The following is a 19,345-nucleotide window of genomic DNA, read 5'->3' on the forward strand; positions in this document are numbered from 1 at the left end:
TAATACTACGATCTGGAAAAACTACTTTCCGGATGCCAAGATGTATCACGTGTTTAAGCAAAAAATCATAAAAATGAAAAAGTTTTTCAAAAACATACGACAGCGGGGATTCGCCAGTGGTCACCCACCTGACTACTAATCCGCCGATTTCAAGCTTGTATAGGCCAGATCGAACGGGATGGCTAAATTTCTTGAATCTATGGCCGTATGTGTCAGAAAAATGGGGATTGGTAATTCAAATCCGTAGAAAATTAGAAAAATCGACGTTCCCAAAGCATTTGTAAAAAGTCGGATTAATGTAGGTCCGATCACGTGGACTAAGTAGGGCATCCTTGGCGACCCCAACCCAACGTACTCTCATCAATTTACGACTAGTATCTATGCTATAGCTGGATATCTGAAATCGTGGACTGCGTATAATCGAGAAAGGATATGCGTATCTGATAAACGTAACACATTACATTGACGCACGGATCAAAGAGGACGATGCAAAATAGCCAATGTACTCCTGTTCTTGCTCCATCCGATTGAACTTCTTGTTCCAATAATAATACAAAGAATATACCAAGAAGCCCTAGCCCATATTACAAATAAGACATGCAAGAAAGGATAACTCATCGTATCCATAATTCCAATCAAGCCCCCCCAGCTCAGAATAAAGAGTTTCCTACCCAGTCTATTACCCCCTTTAGAGCCGTACATAACCTACACAGCAAACTCACGACCCAATCCCTACTCCACAACTCGCCATGCGGGGCTTCCAAAACTTACACATGCATAACCCCAATAAAGAACGTGCTTGGGGGCCCTGAATTCCGAATTCCCGCACGGGGGGGGGGGGGACTGCGTTGCTCCATACAACAACCCCCATAACCCGACAAAAAAGCGAATCCATCCGACAAGCCACGGCGCAAAAAAAAATTTAACTTGATAAATTACAAAGTTTTAATGCTGGAGGTGAGCGGACGCGAGTAAGTGCCAGGGGGCGCGGAAGGGTCGACGTGTGTCGTTGGAGAGAACATTTTTGCACTTAGCGCAGATGTCGTGCTTTTGCCCCATTGTAAAACAATCATCGAGGGTTTTTTTTCGAGCCCGCAACCCCTTCATCAGTGCAACCACAACCAAGGCCAAAACAAAAAATTGGGGAAACGGGTGAGTGCGTGGTTTCTAGACCTAGCCAAGAGAAAGAAAGACGGCATGGTCTTGGATTTTTTTTTGATTTGTTGGGACAATTGAATGGGGTGCAAGGTTTCTTACGTAGTTTATGCTTCATGTGTATATATACTTGAGCCCTTGTCTCTCCAGTTATCCTGTAGTTCATCAATCTTCACCCTTCTTTTTCCTTAGTTCTCCCCACACATCCCTCGACATGTCCTCCACATCGTCGCTTTCAGGACCCAAGGGGTCCGGTCCCTTTTTCCGATCGGTTCCATTCCAGATCCTCGTAGCATGCGGAGTCTCGTTCACGGCGCCGGGCATGTGGGATGCACTTGGAGGACTGGGTGCCGGTGGAGCAGCAGAGCCCTACGCGGTATCCGCAGCTAATGCCCTGGTATACGGACTCTTCGCCATTGTGTGTGTTGCCGCCGGAGCGATTAACAATCGGATTGGACTCAAGTATGGACTTGCGCTGGGAGCGATTGGGTACCCGTTGTATGGCGCTGGACTGTACACGAACAATGTGTCGGCGAATACCTGGTTTATGCTGTTTGGATCTGCGCTGTGTGGAATCAGTGCAGGATTCTTCTGGGCGGCGGAAGCGGCTATCATCATTGGATATCCCTCACCGGGCGACCGCGCTTTCTACCTGGCTATCTGGCAGACGGCAAAGGCTCTGGGACCGATTGTCGGCGGATCCATCAATCTGGGCTTGAACGCAAACAAGAAGACTGTGGGCTCAGTGTCCTCGACGACGTACATTGTCTTCATCGTCATCATGTGTCTGGGTCTCCCTGTCGCACTCTGCCTCAGCCCAGCAGACAAAGTGTGGCGACGCGATGGTACGCGGATCGTGGTTGAGCGCGCAGCTACGTGGGGAGCAGAGTTCAAGGCGGTAGGCAAGCAGTTCATCAGCCGACGTATCCTGCTGTTGCTGCCTGCCTTTTTCATCAGTTATTTCTACAACGGCTTCATGAGCACCTGGCTCACCACCTACTTCACCGTCCGCTCCCGCGCCTTCTCTAGCTTCTTCACAAACTTTGCCGGAATCTTCTCGTCATTCATCATTGCGTTTTTGCTCGACAACCAAAAGATTCACATCAAGACGCGCGGCCGCATTGCATTCTGCGCCATCGTTACCATTCTGGTAGGAACTTGGATCTGGGCGACTATCTTGCAGAAGCAGTTTTACGACGCCCCCGAGGCACCCGTGTTCGACTGGTTCCGGGGCGGATTCGGAAAGAGCTATGCACTCGTCTTCTTCTGGCAGTTTGGCGGTCAGGCATTCCAGCAGTTTCTGTATTGGCTCGTTGGACAGTACGCCACGGATCTTTCCAACCTGAGCCATCTTACCGGTATTCTGAGGGGTGTCGAGGCCCTGGGTCAGACTATTGCTTGGGCGTAAGTTTTTCCTGCGATGATTTTACATGGCACTGCTAACACGCAAGACAGTATGCAATCCGAAGGCGGCGCTAACCACTTTGTCAGCATTGGACTCAACTTTGGCATCACGGTCCTGTGTGTCTTTCCTACATGGATTATCCTCTCCGAACTGGAAAAGAGCCACGAGGTTCAAGTGACGGAGGATGTAGACGATACGCTCAAAGTCACTGCATGAATGTAGGAAAATATAAAGGCAAAATAGTTAGATAGTTAATCATAATATGTGCATATTTCAAACTAGCTTCACTCACACAACTCACCTCTGGTTGGATGCAAACATGCCCATACCCTAACCCAGTAGTTCCTGCCCTGCATATGGGCTTGGCGGTTTTGATCCGAAATGGCGTGAGTACGAGCAATGACATTGTCAGCCCCACTGCACACTACTTACCCCACCCCAAAGCTACTCCAACGCCTCCAACAGCTGGTTTAAAACACACGAGGGTATGACTAGTAGTTCCTACACGAGCGGTTTGTGCATAGGCCTGAGCCCCGCTATCAGTTGTTTCCTTTTTCTTTGCATTTCCTAGCTTGTGGCTGTTTAGCAGAATGACGTCGATTCTCAAAAAGTCGCTAAAGCTCGCGCTGATCCAGCTGGCGTCGGGCGCGGACAAGGCGGCGAACCTAACGTCTGCACGGCAAAAAGTTCTCGAGGCGTCAAAGGCGGGGGCGAAGCTGGTGGTGCTGCCGGAATGCTTCAACTCGCCGTACGGAACAAAGTATTTTGACAAGTACGCGGAGACACTGCGGCCGTCGCCGCCATCAGAGTCGCAGTCGCAAACGTTCCACGCGCTGTCGAAACTGGCACGCGATGCGGGGGTGTATCTGGTGGGAGGAAGCATACCCGAGCGCGACGAGCAGGACTCAAAGAAGCTGTACAACACGAGTCTGACGTTTGCGCCGAGCGGAGAGCTGATTGCGACGCATCGCAAGGTTCATTTGTTTGACATTGATATCCCTGGCAAGATTCGGTTCAAGGAGAGCGAGGTGCTGTCACCGGGCAACAAGATTACGCTGGTGGAGCTGCCCGAGTATGGCAAGATTGCGATTGCGATATGCTACGACATACGGTTTCCGGAGCTGGCTACGATTGCGGCGAGAAAGGGGGCGTTTCTGCTGCTGTATCCCGGCGCATTCAACTTGACGACTGGAGCGCTGCACTGGGAACTGCTAGCGAGAGCGCGAGCAACCGACAACCAGGTCTATGTGGGACTGTGCAGTCCAGCGCGGGACATGGAGGCCGAGTATAACGCTTGGGGTCATAGTATGGTAGTGGATCCGAATGCGCAGGTCATGGAGCAGCTGGACGAGAAGGAGGGTGTGCTGATGCAGGAGCTGGAGGCGGGCAAGATTGAGGAGGTTCGGAAGGGCGTGCCATTGTATGGACAGAGGCGGTTCGATGTATACCCTGATGTCAGCGAAGGCGGCAGATTTGAAGAGTAGAGCATGAATTCAAGACGTCGACTTGATTGTGGTGGTGCTGAGTGACAGCTGTTGAAAGGCTGCCAGTACTATGATGAATCAGAAAAAAGTGCGTGATGCTGGGATATTGTATGTGTAGTCGGTGAGGATGCGTCCAGGCCGTAGTCAGAAGCAGGGCGCTGTTTGGGCAGATGGTTGCAAGAGGACGGGGCGTGTAGGTGAGCACTGTGCCGCCAAAGGCGCCGAAGAGAGGTGGGCGGCAGGGGCTGTGGCAGCTGTGGCAGGCAGGCAGAGCAGCGCTGGCTGGCTGGGCGGCTGAAGGGCGACTTGGCTGCACAAGGCCAGCCAGAGTAGGGATGCAGTGCACAACACAACAGCAATTGGTAATTACACTACGCGCAATAGGATATGGGTAGATTTTTTCATTAATCTTGTTGTTTGAACGCGCCACAGGAGCAAGTAATAAAAACAGCCATCTAACCGTGCATGCAGTCGGGTGCAGCGGCGTGGTGACAATGAATGCGCAGGATATACGAGATAGATAACAGACGGGCACGCGTCGCGCAAGTTACGGGCGAAAAGGAACAAAGTTAGCAGGGCGAGTTGGTGTTTGGGGCGGCGGATGGGCGGCCGACAGCGCTGAATGCAGGCCACGGGTTAGCGAGGGCCGCCTGTCACTTAAGCCCATCCCTCCCCACTGCCCGCCCTCGCCCTCGCCCCCGTCCCGTCCCTCCCCATCTGCCCTCGCAGCTCTGCAGCCCTTCCCCCCTCTCAACCACCACCCCATCATCCCCATCCCCTCCCAACCCGCCCTTCCAACCCGCCCTTTCACCCACACCATGGCGCCCCCCACAAAGAAGAAGGAAGCCACGGGCGACCTCATGATTTCCACGGCAGAGTACAAAAAGACGCGCGACTCGGTACGTTCCATGCCCTTCAACTCTTGTTTTTCTCAACCCGCGACGCGCCTGCCTCAGTCGCCGGGTCGCCAATGACACCACCCATCCCCCACGGCCAACGCCCACCACCGCGCCACCCACCCTTCTCTCTTCCTGCCCACTGCCATCATTCCAGTCGCCTCGTCCACGCGACCCAGAAATGCCCGCTCTGCCAACCTCCCTCCCTGCGCTTCTGCCAAAACCTCCACCCTTGTCGCAACCTGTCGCGACTCGGCCAGCCCACTCCACACCACCCAAATCACGGAGCGCAGACAAAATGGCCGTGGCCAACCATAGTTCAAAAGCTTACCATCATGACCAGGTCATTGCCTCGCTCCACAACCTACAGGCCGGTCTTATCCACGTCCAGCACGGTATTACCGACCTCTTGACAAACTATCGCAAGCATTGCGCTTCTGTCCTCGGCGGCGAGGAGGGCGAGATCCCCCCTTTCAATGATGTAGCTGCCGTTGCTGCCTCTGTCATGGAAGCCGGGAGGAACGCCGTTGACGAGACAAAGCAGGTCCTTGCTCCCGTCGATAAGTCCGCCGAGGCCAGCAAGGGCAAGAAGCGCAAGCGCGAAAAGAAGGAAAAGGACCCCAATGCCCCCAAGAAGCCCCTCACGGCTGCTTTCCTCTACCACCAGCATGCCCGTCCCATTGTCAAGGCCGATCTCGAGGCTGCCCTTCCTCCGGGCGGTCAGATTGAGAAGAATGCTGTTCAGCTCGAGGTAAACAAGCGCTGGAACGAACTTCCCGAAGAGGAAAAGGAGGTATGTTTTCTCGGCGCAACACAATTTTTCATCCTGTGCTAATCATTCTGCAGCAATGGAAGGCGTCCTACCGCAACTCAATGGAGGAGTACAAGGCCGAACTGGCCGAGTACATTGCCAACAAGGGCATCAAGGCCACTGAATTGGTCGAGGAAGACGAAGGCTCCGACGACGCCGACATTGAAGCTGAGGTTGGTGCTGCTGACTCTGATGCCTCTTCAGAGGACGAGGAAGAGGCACCCGCCAAAGCTCCCTCTCCACCCGCAAAGACCCCACGCAAGCGCCAGAAGACGACTCCCGCCGTCAATGGCAACTCTGCTCCTATCTCCATTGCCCCCGCTGCCACAAATTCGACTCCTGTGCCCCTCCCCAACGCACGCTCATCACAAGCCCCAGTCCCAGCTCCTACCACTGCCGCAGCTGCCGAAACACCCGTGAAGAAGGACACCAAGAAGAAGAAGGAAAAGGCCGCGCCCCAGCCTATTGCCCCAGCCCCCGCCTCTCCTCACGAAGACGAGCCTGTCCCCGAGGAAACAGTCACCACCAAGAAGAAGACAAAGTCCAGCCGCAGCACCCGTAACACCGAGGCTGACGGCGACAAGGAGAATGCCGCCCTGGAAAAAGCTGAAAAGGCCGAGAAGGCTGAAAAGGCCGGCAAGGAAAAGAAGCGCGATCGCTCTAAGAGAAAAGCCGACTCTTCCTAAGTACTTGTTTCTTGTCGTTGTTGTCGTCTTTTTTAGGGGATCATCATGGCATTAAAAAAAGTGTCTTTTTTTTCTATCTTGGCAAAAACGGGCGGACTTGGGGTGCTGTGGAGTATTTTATCAATGGGTGGTATGAATAGGGATTTTTTTTTCTCCAGGGAGAGAGAGAAAGAAAAGAGACACCTACTACTTCCAAAAATGACTTTGGTTTCTTAGATGAGCGTTTCGGCTGGATGGTTCTTTTCTTCTTTTTTTTTACCGTTCTTCTCCGCATCGTTGGATACTATGTTCTTGACTTGTTCTTTTTGGCAGGGATATGTCGAGTGAGATGGCGGGATATGTGTGTGTGTATTGACCTTTGTTACCTGGGGTTGAGTCTAAGTATTAGTGTTATGAGATTTATACCCCCCCCCCCCCCTTTACACCAAAACTAGAATTGTCCACCAAACGTTTGATTTTATGAGTCTCTAACCCATAGAAGATTAACTCGTTGTTTCAATCCTAAGCTATTCAAGTCCATTAAAAGTGTATGTCATGCACCAACCTCAAATCAACCCCCCTTCCTCCGCATCAACAAACTCATCCTCACTCCCCTCCCCGCCACTCTCCACCCTCCGTCCCTCAACCCCACCAACCACGCCTTCTCCCCCTACAACCCCCGCCATCATCCTCGCCCCATACGCCCGCCTCTTGTCCCTAACATCAAGCAGATACTCGAGCGTCAACCGCGCACACTCCTCCTTGGCCTTCTTCTTGCCAAACACATTCCGCACCTCGCCGATGGGGCCCTCGTGCGGACCTGCGTCGCGGAAGAAACAAGCGACAGAGTGAAAGGCGGGGTCGGAGGGGTGCGAGACGTATTTCCATTCTGGGGTGGGGAGGGCGAGGGTTGCGGCGAGGGTGGCGACGCGTTGGGCGAAGCTGGTACCCACAGTACTGGCACTGGTACTTTGACTGGGAGTTGGGGGTTGGATGGGTGAGAGGAGGGAAGAGGAGAAAGAAGAAGAAGAAGGAGGAGGAGGAGATGGAGATGGTGGGGAGGCTTTCGAGGCTTTCTTCTTCTTGATGCCGCCGATGGGCGTGTCTTGGGGCCAGGTGCCCAGGGCTTTGAAGTGCTCGACGGCGTGGCGGGCGGCGTCTTGACGCGCTGCTTTCTTTGAGGAGAAGAGGGAAGTGAGGGTGCCGAAGGGTTTGGGGTGGCCTTCGAAGGTTAGGAGGCAGGCAAACTGGGTGCCGGATTGGTAGTCGGTGTAGGTTGGCTGGGGGCCAGAGATTGAGCGTTGGTATTCTGGTTGGGGTGGTTAGTTTGTACTGGGCTTTTTCTTGATATCATATTTCTGAAGGACATGTGATATATCGAACAGACGAATAAGGTATACCTACCAAGTAGCTTGCCAACATAGTTTTCCACTGGCTGCTCCTCTAGCTGCCCTCCTACACTCTTCTTCCGGGTTTTCCCAGCCTTCTTGACTCTACCTTGCCTCTCCATCTCTTCCAGCACTGCAAACGCCTTCTCACTCAATGCTTCCTTGGCCTCCTGCTTGCTGTTGAATCCCTTATCCCCACTCAGTCCTTGCAGTTCCTCGACATCTTCAAGACCAGGAAAGCTAACTCTGGCAGCCCAGCTTGAGTTGCTGCTCCCCTCATAAGTGAACAGCGGTTGCTGGATACCAAGAGCTTGATACTTTTCATGCAAGAGTATCGTATGCTTGGATGACCGGGCACCAACCGCAACTGGGGTAAGCGGCGTCGCATTCTCACTCGACTTTGCCTTCTTTGCTGGAGGAACAGTAGTAGCATACCTCGCCTCACGTTGTGCTTGGTGCTCATCCTGGTTCTGCTTCATAAAGTCGTCCATACTTAGGATACCCGACGGCGGAGCTGCACGAGCCATCGGCTCCTGCTCAGTATGCGCAGAATTGAACATGGACAGTTGTGTGGGCGTGTCAATCTCCATGTTGGATTCTTCAGCCTTGCCGGTACTACCGCGAGTCGTTATACTATCGTATTCCACGATTGTGTCGAAACTAGAGATAGACGAGCGTGGTTTGGTCGTAGTATAAGGTAGTTCTGAATTTGAGGATAATGAATGTGAAGTGTCAAGTGATGCAGACGGTATAATTAAATACTTTCTGAGGTCATCTCCCGCCGAGCCCATGGCAATGGAATCGAGCGCGTAACCGTTTGCTGTCCCGGACATTGGTTGAGGTGGGGAAATGTCTCAAGCGGCTTAGCGGGGCAGCTTGTGACCTTGTGATTGCGTGATGGCGTATTTGTAGGATGCGACGCGCCGTTGCATGCACTCTTTGCTGTAAATGTATCGACTCAGGTGATTGATTAGCACAATACAAGACAGGATTGGTTTGATTGCTGTTGAAGGATTTGAAGGCTCCGAGGCGAGGATTGATAGGCAGACCGCTCAGCCCGTCCGTCCGTCTTGCAGTGAGCGTTGCTTGTCTCCAGCTTCACCCAGTTTCACTCCTCATTTAGTCACACTCACTCGCCCTTATTCAGATATAGTTAGGTGGATTCTAGGCGATATTTTGAGCCTTGATAGTTTGTACAGTTTATGCAACAATATGAGAGTGTGATAGTATGCCCTTGGCTTGTCATTTACCATATGTTATTCATCTTGTAGGTTGTGGGAAATCACTACTTAATCACTTCGATAATTACCGAATCACAAGCCTTAGACCCGGAAATGGCCTGTATTGACGAATATTATGTGGATATCAATCAAAAACCTGCTTGCTCAGCAGCAATTGCAATTCTCATCCTGCATTATCAATATTCCCTATCCTTATCTGCATTACCAACTGAGTGCATGATCTCAAGTCCCTCTAGTCTTCCCTACCCATAAGTTCATCTGCCCATATCCCTACTAAAAGATAGAATATTCTGGAATGATTGATGCACTCCTCGAGAGGCCCACATGAGCTGATTGCCATCTGTTTGTATATCATAAAGCCATGCTCGGTCGGGCCTTTGAATCAAGAACCCTGTACATGAAAATCATCTTCAACAAGCATTTCGTGTACTTGAGAGATTCGGTCTTGTTTTTCGCTAACCGGACAAGTTTGATACTACTCCGATGCTTTCTTTAGATAAGAGACCAAGTTCGTATGCTGCCAGTTCGGCTTTGTGGAGTAGCAAGCTACAGGGCTAGTGTTGTGAATGTTGGTGGCTACGATCATGGGAACGGGAGGGTCTTCTTCGGTCATAACAACTCTCAGTCCTGCCCATTCTTGTTGTCCCAAGTTGATAAGCTCTTGCAAATCTTCTAGATTCACGTTTCTGTCGCTAATCTCTTTATATGCGGGGCTGCTAAAGGCAGGCTGTGAAGGGCTGCTGTCAGGGATGCTACCACAACCGATCTCAAGACCGTTGTCATATACGCTAGGCATGGTGCCTTCTATAAGTGAAAATCTTAGGCATCCTTCAGAGTAATCGCTCCCGTTGATGGGTATCGAGGTGTTCATTTAGTCCAGGTTGAGTGGAATTGATGCAAGACCACTGGGGGAAATTGCCACAGAGAAGTTCCTATGGGCACACTGAGCCTCATGCGAAGGTCACAGTGTATGCGAGTTTGTACCAATGGCAAGGTCTAACCTCCTTCCCCCGGGTAGAACATCCCATTGCGCAGAACCATGAAAATATTCAAGCAATACCAATCAGCGGCCTACTATTTCATCAAGTTCAATCTGGTCTATTATTGTAACGATCAGGCAGCAAAGCTCAGTCTTAATGATAGAAGGCAAAGTTATAGCAGGCTTGGTCAAATTTGTAGAGAAGCTATGTACAGCGTGGTGTACTATAACTACGACCTACCTCTGTCTTTCCTTTTGTCATACCGACAATTGCTATCTTAAAGACTTCAAGATATTCGTTAGTGTATCTAAAGCTACTATTAAGTGTATTGATCTGATGACCAAGAGGCCTGTAATCTAAGCTTGTATATACAGAGTAGTGGGCTGATTGGTCGCTAGATGCTTCACGTGACCATGCAATGTGCCCTAGGCTTACACCCCGTCTACCCTCCGACGGAACGGATTGTTGCTTCTCTTGTTATGGATGCGCAACGTTTTGACTACAGAACGTATAGCAGTGAAAAGATACTCTCGTTGTGGCGACGAACATGTGATGAACGTATGGCGTAAGCCCAGGGACGGGCAAGCGGCAGCTCAAGATGATTCAACGCAGATGGGCCTTCTACGACATCCAAAGGTATCCACCGTCAACACACTTCAGTGTTTCAGGTCGTGTCATGACTATCGAGCCTACATACCTACCACTTGTCACACGTTGTAGTGTGACCAGATCTTTGGTGTTCAGACCTGACCTTAGCAGGATTACACGAACGCGCCGCACCAGGGGGTCGGCGGCTAAGATGCGCAGCCACGTTCAGCTTGGTGCGAAACACTTTAATTATCTTTCAGCCTGATCGTGGGCATTCTACCCTTCTTATTCCCACTTTGTTACGCATTACTTTTCGCTTCTGCCACAGTCTAAACCCTCAGATACTAGCTACTCAGGCGCTGTTTTGAACCTGGTCTCCAGCAACCCTGGTGCACGTAGAGCAGTTTCGAGGACCATCCAACCAACCTCTTTCCCTACATACAAGACGACTCTTATTTAGAAAACGGAAGGAGAACGCCGATTTAAGATTACGCTACAGTTTGCTGCACTGCAGCTGTTTAGTAGTAGTTATGTCCAGTGCCCTGGCGAAAGCCTCGCCCTTAAAGCCGGAGATACGCCTTGTCCAGGCTATCTCAGAGTTTGAAGCCGACCTCTCACATGAGCAAAAGTCGATGTTCAGAACTCAAAGATCGCAGTCGCTCTTAAAACCACCTAGTCCACATGACATTATGCAGCTGACGGCTGAGGTCGATCGTCGCACATCACAGAAGTTTAGTAATGCATGTTTTGGGCCTCGTTTTACTTCCTTCCTTCACGGAGTTCAACAGTTCGCGACTCTTGGAGATATCATAATTGGAGGATCACAGAACTTGGTAGCGTGTGGCGTATGGTCATTGGTACGCATGTCGTTATTGGTTAGTGTCCTCTTCTTGCATCGTTGTCGTGATTAGTTGCTGATACACCGAAGTCGATTGTGAATCTTTCGAACTACATCGATAAGCTGTCCTCGCTATTCATGGATGTCGGCCGTTCTGCCCCGCGCTACCAAGCGATTGCCCTGCTATACCCTCGGTCTTTGGAGCTACAATCAAACCTCTCTGAGTACTTTATCGTGGTAGTTGGCCTATGTCATTACCTGTTCAAGTTCGGTCAGAAATCGACTATCCAGCAATTTGCCTCCTCGCTAAGCGATGCGCGCTTAAAGACCTTCCAGACAGATCTTCATAAGTGGGCAACTTCTATCAAGGAGCAGATGGACGTAAGTGAAGCTCAAGAGAGCTCTGATCTTAGGGCTTTAACGAGGCAAATGTTTAAGTCTACCTCATATCAACAGAGACTTGCAGCTAACGCGCGGGTACTCAAGTTTTGCTCTACGTACGATTATCAAGTAACGTGGAAGCAAATTCGAAAGGCCGGTAATATGTCCTTCTATAAGCAGCAAGCAGAGTACCAAGAGTGGAGGGATAGCTCGTATTCTAGCACGCTGTTGTATGTGGGTAAACTGGGCTCGGGAAAGTCGGTATTGCTGGCCAATATCGTGGACGACCTTAGCCTCTCCGCTAAAGACCCACCCTTGGTGGCATACTTCTTTTGCAAACATGACATTCCAGAAAGTCTGCGGGCGCGGACGATCATCGGTTCACTGGCACAACAGCTTCTACGTACTGTTCCAGATCTTGGCGTACTTGCTAAGAGTTGCGAAAAAGCCCACACTATAGGCGATACTGAGACGGTGCTTGGAATGCTTCTTCGAGGCTTTTCCGCTGATGCAAAGGTATATTTTGTGCTTGATGGCCTAGATGAATGTGATGATGAAGAGAAAGAGACGTTAGTGCAGGCAATCCGGAGGATCCAGGTGAAGCTAAAGATGCTAGTCTGTGCTTCTTTTCGAGAAGAGCCAAGCAATGGCCTACAGTCGATTACTACTAGTAATCAGCTCTTGGCCACTCGCGCTGTCTCCATACCAGACGACAACCCAGACATCGACGCCTTTATCGAAGCAGACCTTGAACGTTGCCTTCGCCAAAAACGCCTAACAATTGGAGATCCAACTCTAATCGTCGAGATTCAAGACACATTATCAAAAGGCTCACAAGGAATGTTCCTCTGGGTGGCGCTTCAAATCCAGACTTTGTGCGGTATGAAGACTGATCACGCTATCCGAGAAGCACTAGCAGACCTGCCCAAAGACCTCTCCGAGACATTTGCTAGGATTCTACGGAAGTCAGTAAAGTCAGGAAACTCAGGAAACTCAGATCTAGCACTCCAAACGAAGACACTACAGTTTGTGCTTGCAGCTTACCAGCCATTAACAACAGAAGAGTTGCGGGAAGCCCTAAGCGTTACTCCTGGAGATACAACTTGGGATCATTCCAAAATCTTGAATGATGTCTACTCAGCACTGGCTTGCTGTGGATGCCTACTTTCTGTTGACGAAGAGGAGCTTACCGTTCGAGTTATACATCATAGCGTCAAGCAGTATATCCTTAATAGCAACTTTTCGTTTCAGGAGGCGCAAAGGATGTTGGCAGATACAGTTGTCACGTACCTCGGCTATAATGTCTTCGGGACTGAGCTATCAAGAATCAAGGTCCATCCTATAGTAGCACAGTCCGCACCATCTAAGATTGTGCAAGCCACTATCAGCTCGTCAAGCACCGCTCGTCATCTGGCTATAAAGTTGCTCGGATCAAGACGGCAACACGAATTTGATATGAGTAAAGCTCTCGCGGAAGCGTACAGCTCCTTCAACTCTAAGTCAGAGCACGTACCTAGATTCTATGCTTATGCAAAGACCTATTGGCAGAACCATATATTTTATGTGTCTGGACATGAAACCGCCATTTTCAGGCTTTGTTCTAAGCTGATCTACAGTCGTGCGTCTGAGCTTAACAAGGCGGACAAGGACTACTGGATGCGTTTCCAATGGGCTGCCGAGAATGGGAACAGGAACGTTCTTGCGGTGTTACTACAGGCTGGGAAAGCCGACATTGAGGCAAAAAACAGCGACGGATGGACGCCGCTGATGCAGGCGGCAAAAGGCGGACATAGAGACACAGTTGAGGTGCTACTGAGCGTTGGCAAGGCTAACGTTGAGGCGAGAGACAACGGCGGATGGACGCCGCTGATGGAGGCAGCAAGAGGTGGACATAGAGACACGGTTGAGGTGCTACTTACCGTTGGCAAAGCTATCATTGACGCGAAAAATACGGAAAATAAGGTAACGACGGCGATGATGATCGCGATAGCATATGGACATAGAGACACAGTTGAGTTGCTGTTTACCGTTGGCAAGGTTGACGTTGAGACGAAAGATTACGAAGGATACACGGCGGTGATACAGGCGGTAGCAAATGGACGCAGAAACGTAGTTGAGCTGTTGCTTACCGTTGGCAAGGCTAATGTTGAGGCGAAAAGCAACACTGGATTAACGGCGCTGATGGTGGCGGCAGTAAATGGACATAGAGACATAGCTGAGCTGCTGCTTAGCGTTGGCAAGGCCGACGTTGACGCTAAAGACAAGAAGGGATCAACGGCGCTGATGATGGCGGAACGATATGGACGTAGAGACACAGTTGAGCTGCTACGTTTATACACCAAAAGCACGTCAAAGACATAGATGTAGGCATTCATGGAGAAGCAGCCTTTAAATTTAGAAATTATTTGGCGGAATGAAAGAAACCTAATTCGACCATTTAGGGAACCTGCAATTATATAATAACGGCCAGCTCAGATAACCTAGCTCAGGTTGGAGGATTATGTGACAGCCTTGGAGATATAGCACCGATTGTCAGGTGCGATGCGAAATTCGCTAGGCCCAGAATAGTAGTGTTCAGTCAAAGAAGTAAAGTAGACTCTGCCGAAAAATCAAGGCAGTGCACTTTAGGTTGTAAGAAAGACTACCAAATCGTCGCGGGTCTTACTGATGATTCAAGTGAAGATAACCGTGGCAACGCTCTTGTGTGCTGTAATCTTGTACAATGCGTGGTTAGCAGGGACAGTTGTGACGAGCCGACTGTTGGCTTATCGGCCTTCAATGGCTGGATATTAGTGAGAGCCATCAGAAATCGCTCAGCACAGTGGTATAGATGTCAGTTTTCATGAACATCAAACTACGTCAGATCTGCATGATCGGCAAACGTCCCGTTTGTGGCTTCCGTACTCTGGAAGCGGTATGAAACGCGCTGGACTGACTGCGCCCCTTGGTACGCACTGCTGGGCGTATATCCTATGGAGGCTTAGAACCCGACAGTCCAGATATAGCGTTCATGCGCAGTGTGGTCATAGTACGATACTACTTTAAGTATGCTGCGGCCAAGGGCGTCCCAACTTCCGCAACCGGGAAGCGAGGGATGACCTTCAGGCCGGCATGTGTTGCGCACGTAATTCCTACCGGACATGTTTGTACTCAATCGTCTAGATCATCGGTGCCTGCAACGTTAAACTTCTTGCGACCGCCTTCTGTAAGGCGTTGGAGCGCGACCTTGTTAGCCTGTGCTCCAACCTTCTGCTGCATCTTCTCGAGTTCCTTTTCAGGGTCATCAGATTCGGCCTCAGCAAATGCAAGAACCAAACGACGACCCAACAAGTGAGTGTTCTTCAAGGCATTCATGGCGTTAACGGCATCGCGTTTCGTAGTAAACTCTGCGAAACCGAAACCACGTGATGACGCATCGAACTTCTTGGGCACCCTTACAGACCGAAGCTGGCCGTAAGGAGCAAACAGAGCACGAACTTCCTTTTTCTGCAGTTCATGTTAGCATACGCTTGGGGAATAAGAGAGCTAGAAATCGTACGCTCGCTTCAAAGGGCAAGTTCTTAATAATGATCTTCGTGCTAGCCGCCTTCTTTGCTGCATCTTCATTACGACGCTCTTCAGCAGCATCCGCGCCACGGTGGGAAGCCTTGATCTGTAGCTTGTGTCCTTCCAAATCGTATCCATCCATCGCCCGCAGAGCCGCTGTCGCAGTTTCAGGGCTATTGAACTCAACAAAACCAAAACCCATCGATAGCACACCTCGCTTAGGATCGACCTTGGTTTTGACCTTGGCGCTACGGAAGCCAGACAGAGGTTTGAATGCCTCGGTGAGGCGCTCCGTTGATGTAGAAAAGTTGAGGTTTCGCACATACAGGGTAGCGGTGTTGGTTGCTTCCGGTTCTGGAACGTCCACCAGCAAATCGGCGGCGCTGAGCTTCGTACCAGGCTGCGTTGAAGTTGATACTGAGGCTGCTAGGGTGGTTTGCACAAAGTTCGTTGCTACACCTTCCTTGAACAAATCCTTTGGTGCCTTCTCGAGGTAGAGAATCGAGTCTTTCATCTTTCGGTATGACAAGGACATGAACGCAGATTTCGCTTGCGCAACGTTGGCGAATTCGACAATTGCCGTCATACCTGTTGGTGGCATCAAGAACTTATTCACAGTGCCATGCTCCTCGAACAGCTTGCGGAGCTCATCAGCTGTCACACCGTGGGGAATGTTCTTAACGAGGATAGCAAGATCACCCTTTGCGCTCCTCTGAAAGGCTTCAAGGTCAACTCCGTGTTGTGCAAAGTATGACTTCGTCTCCTGGATGATATGTGTCTCGGCGTGTGCCTGCTTAACCGCTGCATCTGACGATGTAGGGTCAAGCAGCTCGGCTTTACTAATACCCATGCGATCCGCAACAGTAGACATGACCGCATCAGCCTAGAGGTATGTGAGCATATTTCCTATAGACACGACGGAGTGAACTGACATTCATGTAGAGCGAGTTCCAGTTGAAGACTGCCTTGGCAGCACTCTGTTTTCTCCTAATCTCTTTCTGCTTCTTCAAAGGCAGCTTGGATATCTCGTATTCATCCAGCTTGGTATCCTTCTTTGCTTTGGCAGAAATGATATGGAGAAGACGGCCCTGGAAGATGGTGTTATCATTGTCAAGGTATGCTTCGACTGCATCGTTCGGGTTTTGAAATTGAACGAATGCGAAGCCTTTGCCTTTGCCATCAGCCTTCTTCAAGGGCACATGCACCTGCAATGATCAGCAAAGATACTTCGGTATAGTCTGAAGAATGGATGAAGAAGTTTCCCTGCTATCAGAAAGAAAGTACATCTACTAAAATGCTTTCGAGAGATCACCTCAAATGCCGAAGCATCAGTTGTCCCTATCTCGATAATCATCATTGCATGGGGTTCGGAGTGGCAAAAAAAGCTGCTTACTTCTTCAAGAGCTCCATGCTTGGAGAATTGCTTTCGGATCTCATCTTCTGTCACTTCGTAATGTAGATTTCGAAGGTACAGACGACCAGTCTCACGAATCTTGTCTTCTTCGTCAGGCGCAGCACTCTCTGGGTGTTCCGCCGTTGGTTGTGCGGGTTCTGACTGCGCCTCCACTACCTCGGCTGAGTCTTCTGCAGCTCTAGGAGGCTGTGGTGCTGGCGCTTGGGAAATTGGTACGTTTGCCGCAGGCACTTCATCGTCTTCGACTAGTTCCAGGACTCTGTTTGTCCTTGAGCGTAGCCAATCCATGTCCGAAACAGGTCCCTGCTCAGCAGTTGGCGCTTCCCGTACATCTTCCATAGCTTCACCAGTAGCTACCACTGCATCTACAGGATCCTTTGCAGGCTCCTCAGTAGAAGATGGTTGCGCTGGAGCAGGCGTGTTTGTAGGTTCCACTGCAACCTTGGGCTTCTTCGAAATGACTTGATATTCGTCATCGCTCTCCTCTTCTAGCACAGCAATCTCCGGAACAGCGGTGCCCTCAGCAGCATTTGCCTCATCTACATGGCTCTCGCCATTTGCCCAAATCTTCGTCTTTGAAGGCGGCTGATAGACCTCGAGAAACTCCTTGAGCTTGGGATCCTGTTCAGCCTCGTCTCGTTTGCGCTTGAGTTCGTGTTCTTGCCGCGGCGGTGGTTTGTACTCGTCATTGGAAGCAGTGCTCTTCTCCAGCTTCTGCTGTCGTCGCGACTTTGGTAGTTCCTTATCGGCGATCTGTGCTAATTAGCCCCGCTTGTCACCGCTGTTAGGATAAGAAGGTGCTTACCGGGCGCGCAATCTCAACATAGATCTTTGTGAGTTTGATGAAGGTCTTGTTGAAGTACTTGACCGCCTTGGCAGCGTCTTCTGGCGTCTTGTAGCCTATGTAGCCTATCCGTCGATGCGGAAAGAACTTGACGTCTGTGACAGGAAATTTGGCAAAGTGCTTGCGCACATCATCTTCGGTGAACTTGGGAGGTAGGCCGCGGACGAAGATGCGTGAAGACTCCATGCTACCGAAGTCTTTGTACGCTTTGGCCTGCTCAAAGCTTGGTGTGCTGGAAGCGGATGCAACGAATGTTAGTTAAAAGTTCGCGTCCAGAAAAAAAGTCTTAATGCTCAGTTTTGCGCTAGCGCACTAGCGCGCATGTGGGAGCTCGGGCCAACGGCTTATGGCTGCGCGAGCGCCTACTCAAACACTAAACACACGCCTTGCAACTGCAACCTAAGCATAGCCTCACTCTCCGCCATTATAAGACCGCACCTCTATCCGGACGATCAATACCTTAACTAGTACTTGTGTAATAACTTGAACTAGCACCATGGCAAGCGAAAAGTCAGATACCCAGAAGCAGGATGGTAAGGCCCCTTTTGTTTATGCCGGGTAGTTTTGCCAAAGCACAAACTGATATCATTGGCAGCCCAGATCAAGTCGGCGGACATGGTACGGAACATCCGGAATTATTCTCTGGGGCTCTCCTAACATTTGTGTGACAGAGCGAAGAGATGCAGCAAGAGGCCATTGAAGTCGGTGAGTTGTCTCCACACTGCGTGAGGCCGACAGAACAGCTGACACCGGGCAGCGCAATCGGCAATGGAGCAGTTCACTATCGAGAAGGTGGGCCGCATTACCCAACCGACCCGGGATCACGACAGTGTCTTAAACTAACATCTGGTGCGCAGGACATTGCTCAGTACATCAAGAAGGAGGTGAGAGACATGACCCTTGACGACTGTGATAAGTGTCTGTTAACGCCCAGGTAGTTTGACAGCAGGAAGGGTGCTACATGGCACTGCATCGTAGGCCGTAACTTTGGAAGCTTCGTTACTCACGGTAATTATTCTTTTTGACCTTGTAATGACCAGTATCATCTGACTTGCATCAGAGACGAAGCACTTCATCTACTTCTACCTCGGTCACTGCGCAATCTTGCTCTTCAAGACACAGTAGATGCATCATCCCGGAGTGGGGTCCATCGTCTATCCACGAGCCATGTCATCTCTCATTGCGAAAGAATGCCTCATGGTCCCGGAGTGAAGAAGGCCGTCTCGTTTCAAGCCGGAGCTTGGAGTGGTGCTCGACCGGTCTTCACTGTACGTCTTAGAAGACTGTATATTTTTCTCGGCATGTGGCTATAGTCTTTCAACAGGACTCGGGGGCTTTCCGCGATTCAATGGCGTCCTACCACCTAGACACGATGAGATTACCGCATCCCAATCCTACGACTGCGACGAGTCTCCTTCTTTGCATCTTGATGACTTTGGAGGTCAAGATAGTGATATCATAATGAAACGATTGTGCTCTTCTTGTAATGTATTGATCATGGCGTGAAGTGTGAAGCATGATCATGTGATTGATAACTTTTGTCAGACCTAACTGTGCATGACCAGGATGTAAGAACGTTTGAGAACAAAGCCCAAGTCTTGTAATGTGTGATCTACGTATAGAATAGGCTGAGGTCTACCAAAATTACAAGTGCAAGTAATGTGATCCAACAAAAATTCGGTACAGGTCATCCTGCATTTCCCCAGATA

The 19,345-nt window shown here is 50.3% G+C and overlaps 9 protein-coding genes across 9 annotated transcripts; 6 read left to right on the top strand and 3 right to left on the bottom strand.

Moving 5' to 3' along the window:
- Nucleotides 1–1,369: 1,369 nt before the first annotated feature.
- Nucleotides 1,370–2,776, top strand: COCVIDRAFT_40306 (hypothetical protein; the record flags this gene model as incomplete). Its single annotated transcript, XM_014698174.1, has 2 exons — nt 1,370–2,559; nt 2,611–2,776. The coding sequence occupies 2 exons, from the start codon at nt 1,370–1,372 to the stop codon at nt 2,774–2,776; spliced, it is 1,356 nt and encodes a 451-aa protein (XP_014553660.1).
- Nucleotides 2,777–3,150: 374 nt separating this feature from the next.
- On the top strand, nt 3,151–4,044 carry COCVIDRAFT_107021 (hypothetical protein; the record flags this gene model as incomplete). The annotated part of the gene is made up of 1 exon (XM_014698175.1): nt 3,151–4,044. The coding sequence occupies one exon, from the start codon at nt 3,151–3,153 to the stop codon at nt 4,042–4,044; it is 894 nt and encodes a 297-aa protein (XP_014553661.1).
- Nucleotides 4,045–4,862: 818 nt separating this feature from the next.
- Nucleotides 4,863–6,437, top strand: COCVIDRAFT_18451 (hypothetical protein; the record flags this gene model as incomplete). Its single annotated transcript, XM_014698162.1, has 3 exons — nt 4,863–4,943; nt 5,098–5,733; nt 5,787–6,437. 3 exons carry the CDS (start codon nt 4,863–4,865, stop codon nt 6,435–6,437), a joined length of 1,368 nt encoding a protein of 455 aa, XP_014553648.1.
- A 545-nt stretch (nt 6,438–6,982) lies between these two features.
- On the bottom strand, nt 6,983–8,637 carry COCVIDRAFT_40309 (hypothetical protein; the record flags this gene model as incomplete). Its single annotated transcript, XM_014698176.1, has 3 exons — nt 6,983–7,725; nt 7,821–8,464; nt 8,567–8,637. 3 exons carry the CDS (start codon nt 8,635–8,637, stop codon nt 6,983–6,985), a joined length of 1,458 nt encoding a protein of 485 aa, XP_014553662.1.
- An 883-nt stretch (nt 8,638–9,520) lies between these two features.
- Nucleotides 9,521–9,841, bottom strand: COCVIDRAFT_18453 (hypothetical protein; the record flags this gene model as incomplete). Its single annotated transcript, XM_014698163.1, has 1 exon — nt 9,521–9,841. The coding sequence occupies one exon, from the start codon at nt 9,839–9,841 to the stop codon at nt 9,521–9,523; it is 321 nt and encodes a 106-aa protein (XP_014553649.1).
- Nucleotides 9,842–10,508: 667 nt separating this feature from the next.
- Nucleotides 10,509–10,745, top strand: COCVIDRAFT_106957 (hypothetical protein; the record flags this gene model as incomplete). The annotated part of the gene is made up of 1 exon (XM_014698177.1): nt 10,509–10,745. The coding sequence occupies one exon, from the start codon at nt 10,509–10,511 to the stop codon at nt 10,743–10,745; it is 237 nt and encodes a 78-aa protein (XP_014553663.1).
- A 398-nt stretch (nt 10,746–11,143) lies between these two features.
- COCVIDRAFT_40310 (hypothetical protein) lies at nt 11,144–14,400 on the top strand (the record flags this gene model as incomplete). The annotated part of the gene is made up of 3 exons (XM_014698178.1): nt 11,144–11,488; nt 11,542–13,717; nt 14,390–14,400. 3 exons carry the CDS (start codon nt 11,144–11,146, stop codon nt 14,398–14,400), a joined length of 2,532 nt encoding a protein of 843 aa, XP_014553664.1.
- A 582-nt stretch (nt 14,401–14,982) lies between these two features.
- Nucleotides 14,983–17,822, bottom strand: COCVIDRAFT_107045 (hypothetical protein; the record flags this gene model as incomplete). Its single annotated transcript, XM_014698179.1, has 5 exons — nt 14,983–15,318; nt 15,371–16,261; nt 16,311–16,583; nt 16,772–17,533; nt 17,598–17,822. The coding sequence occupies 5 exons, from the start codon at nt 17,820–17,822 to the stop codon at nt 14,983–14,985; spliced, it is 2,487 nt and encodes an 828-aa protein (XP_014553665.1).
- A 310-nt stretch (nt 17,823–18,132) lies between these two features.
- Nucleotides 18,133–18,761, top strand: COCVIDRAFT_106949 (hypothetical protein; the record flags this gene model as incomplete). The annotated part of the gene is made up of 7 exons (XM_014698180.1): nt 18,133–18,169; nt 18,232–18,254; nt 18,308–18,341; nt 18,394–18,428; nt 18,494–18,520; nt 18,575–18,644; nt 18,697–18,761. The coding sequence occupies 7 exons, from the start codon at nt 18,133–18,135 to the stop codon at nt 18,759–18,761; spliced, it is 291 nt and encodes a 96-aa protein (XP_014553666.1).
- Nucleotides 18,762–19,345: the final 584 nt, after the last annotated feature.

Source organism: Bipolaris victoriae, assembly GCF_000527765.1.
Source record: "Bipolaris victoriae FI3 unplaced genomic scaffold scaffold_82, whole genome shotgun sequence".
Lineage (NCBI taxonomy): Eukaryota > Fungi > Ascomycota > Dothideomycetes > Pleosporales > Pleosporaceae > Bipolaris > Bipolaris victoriae.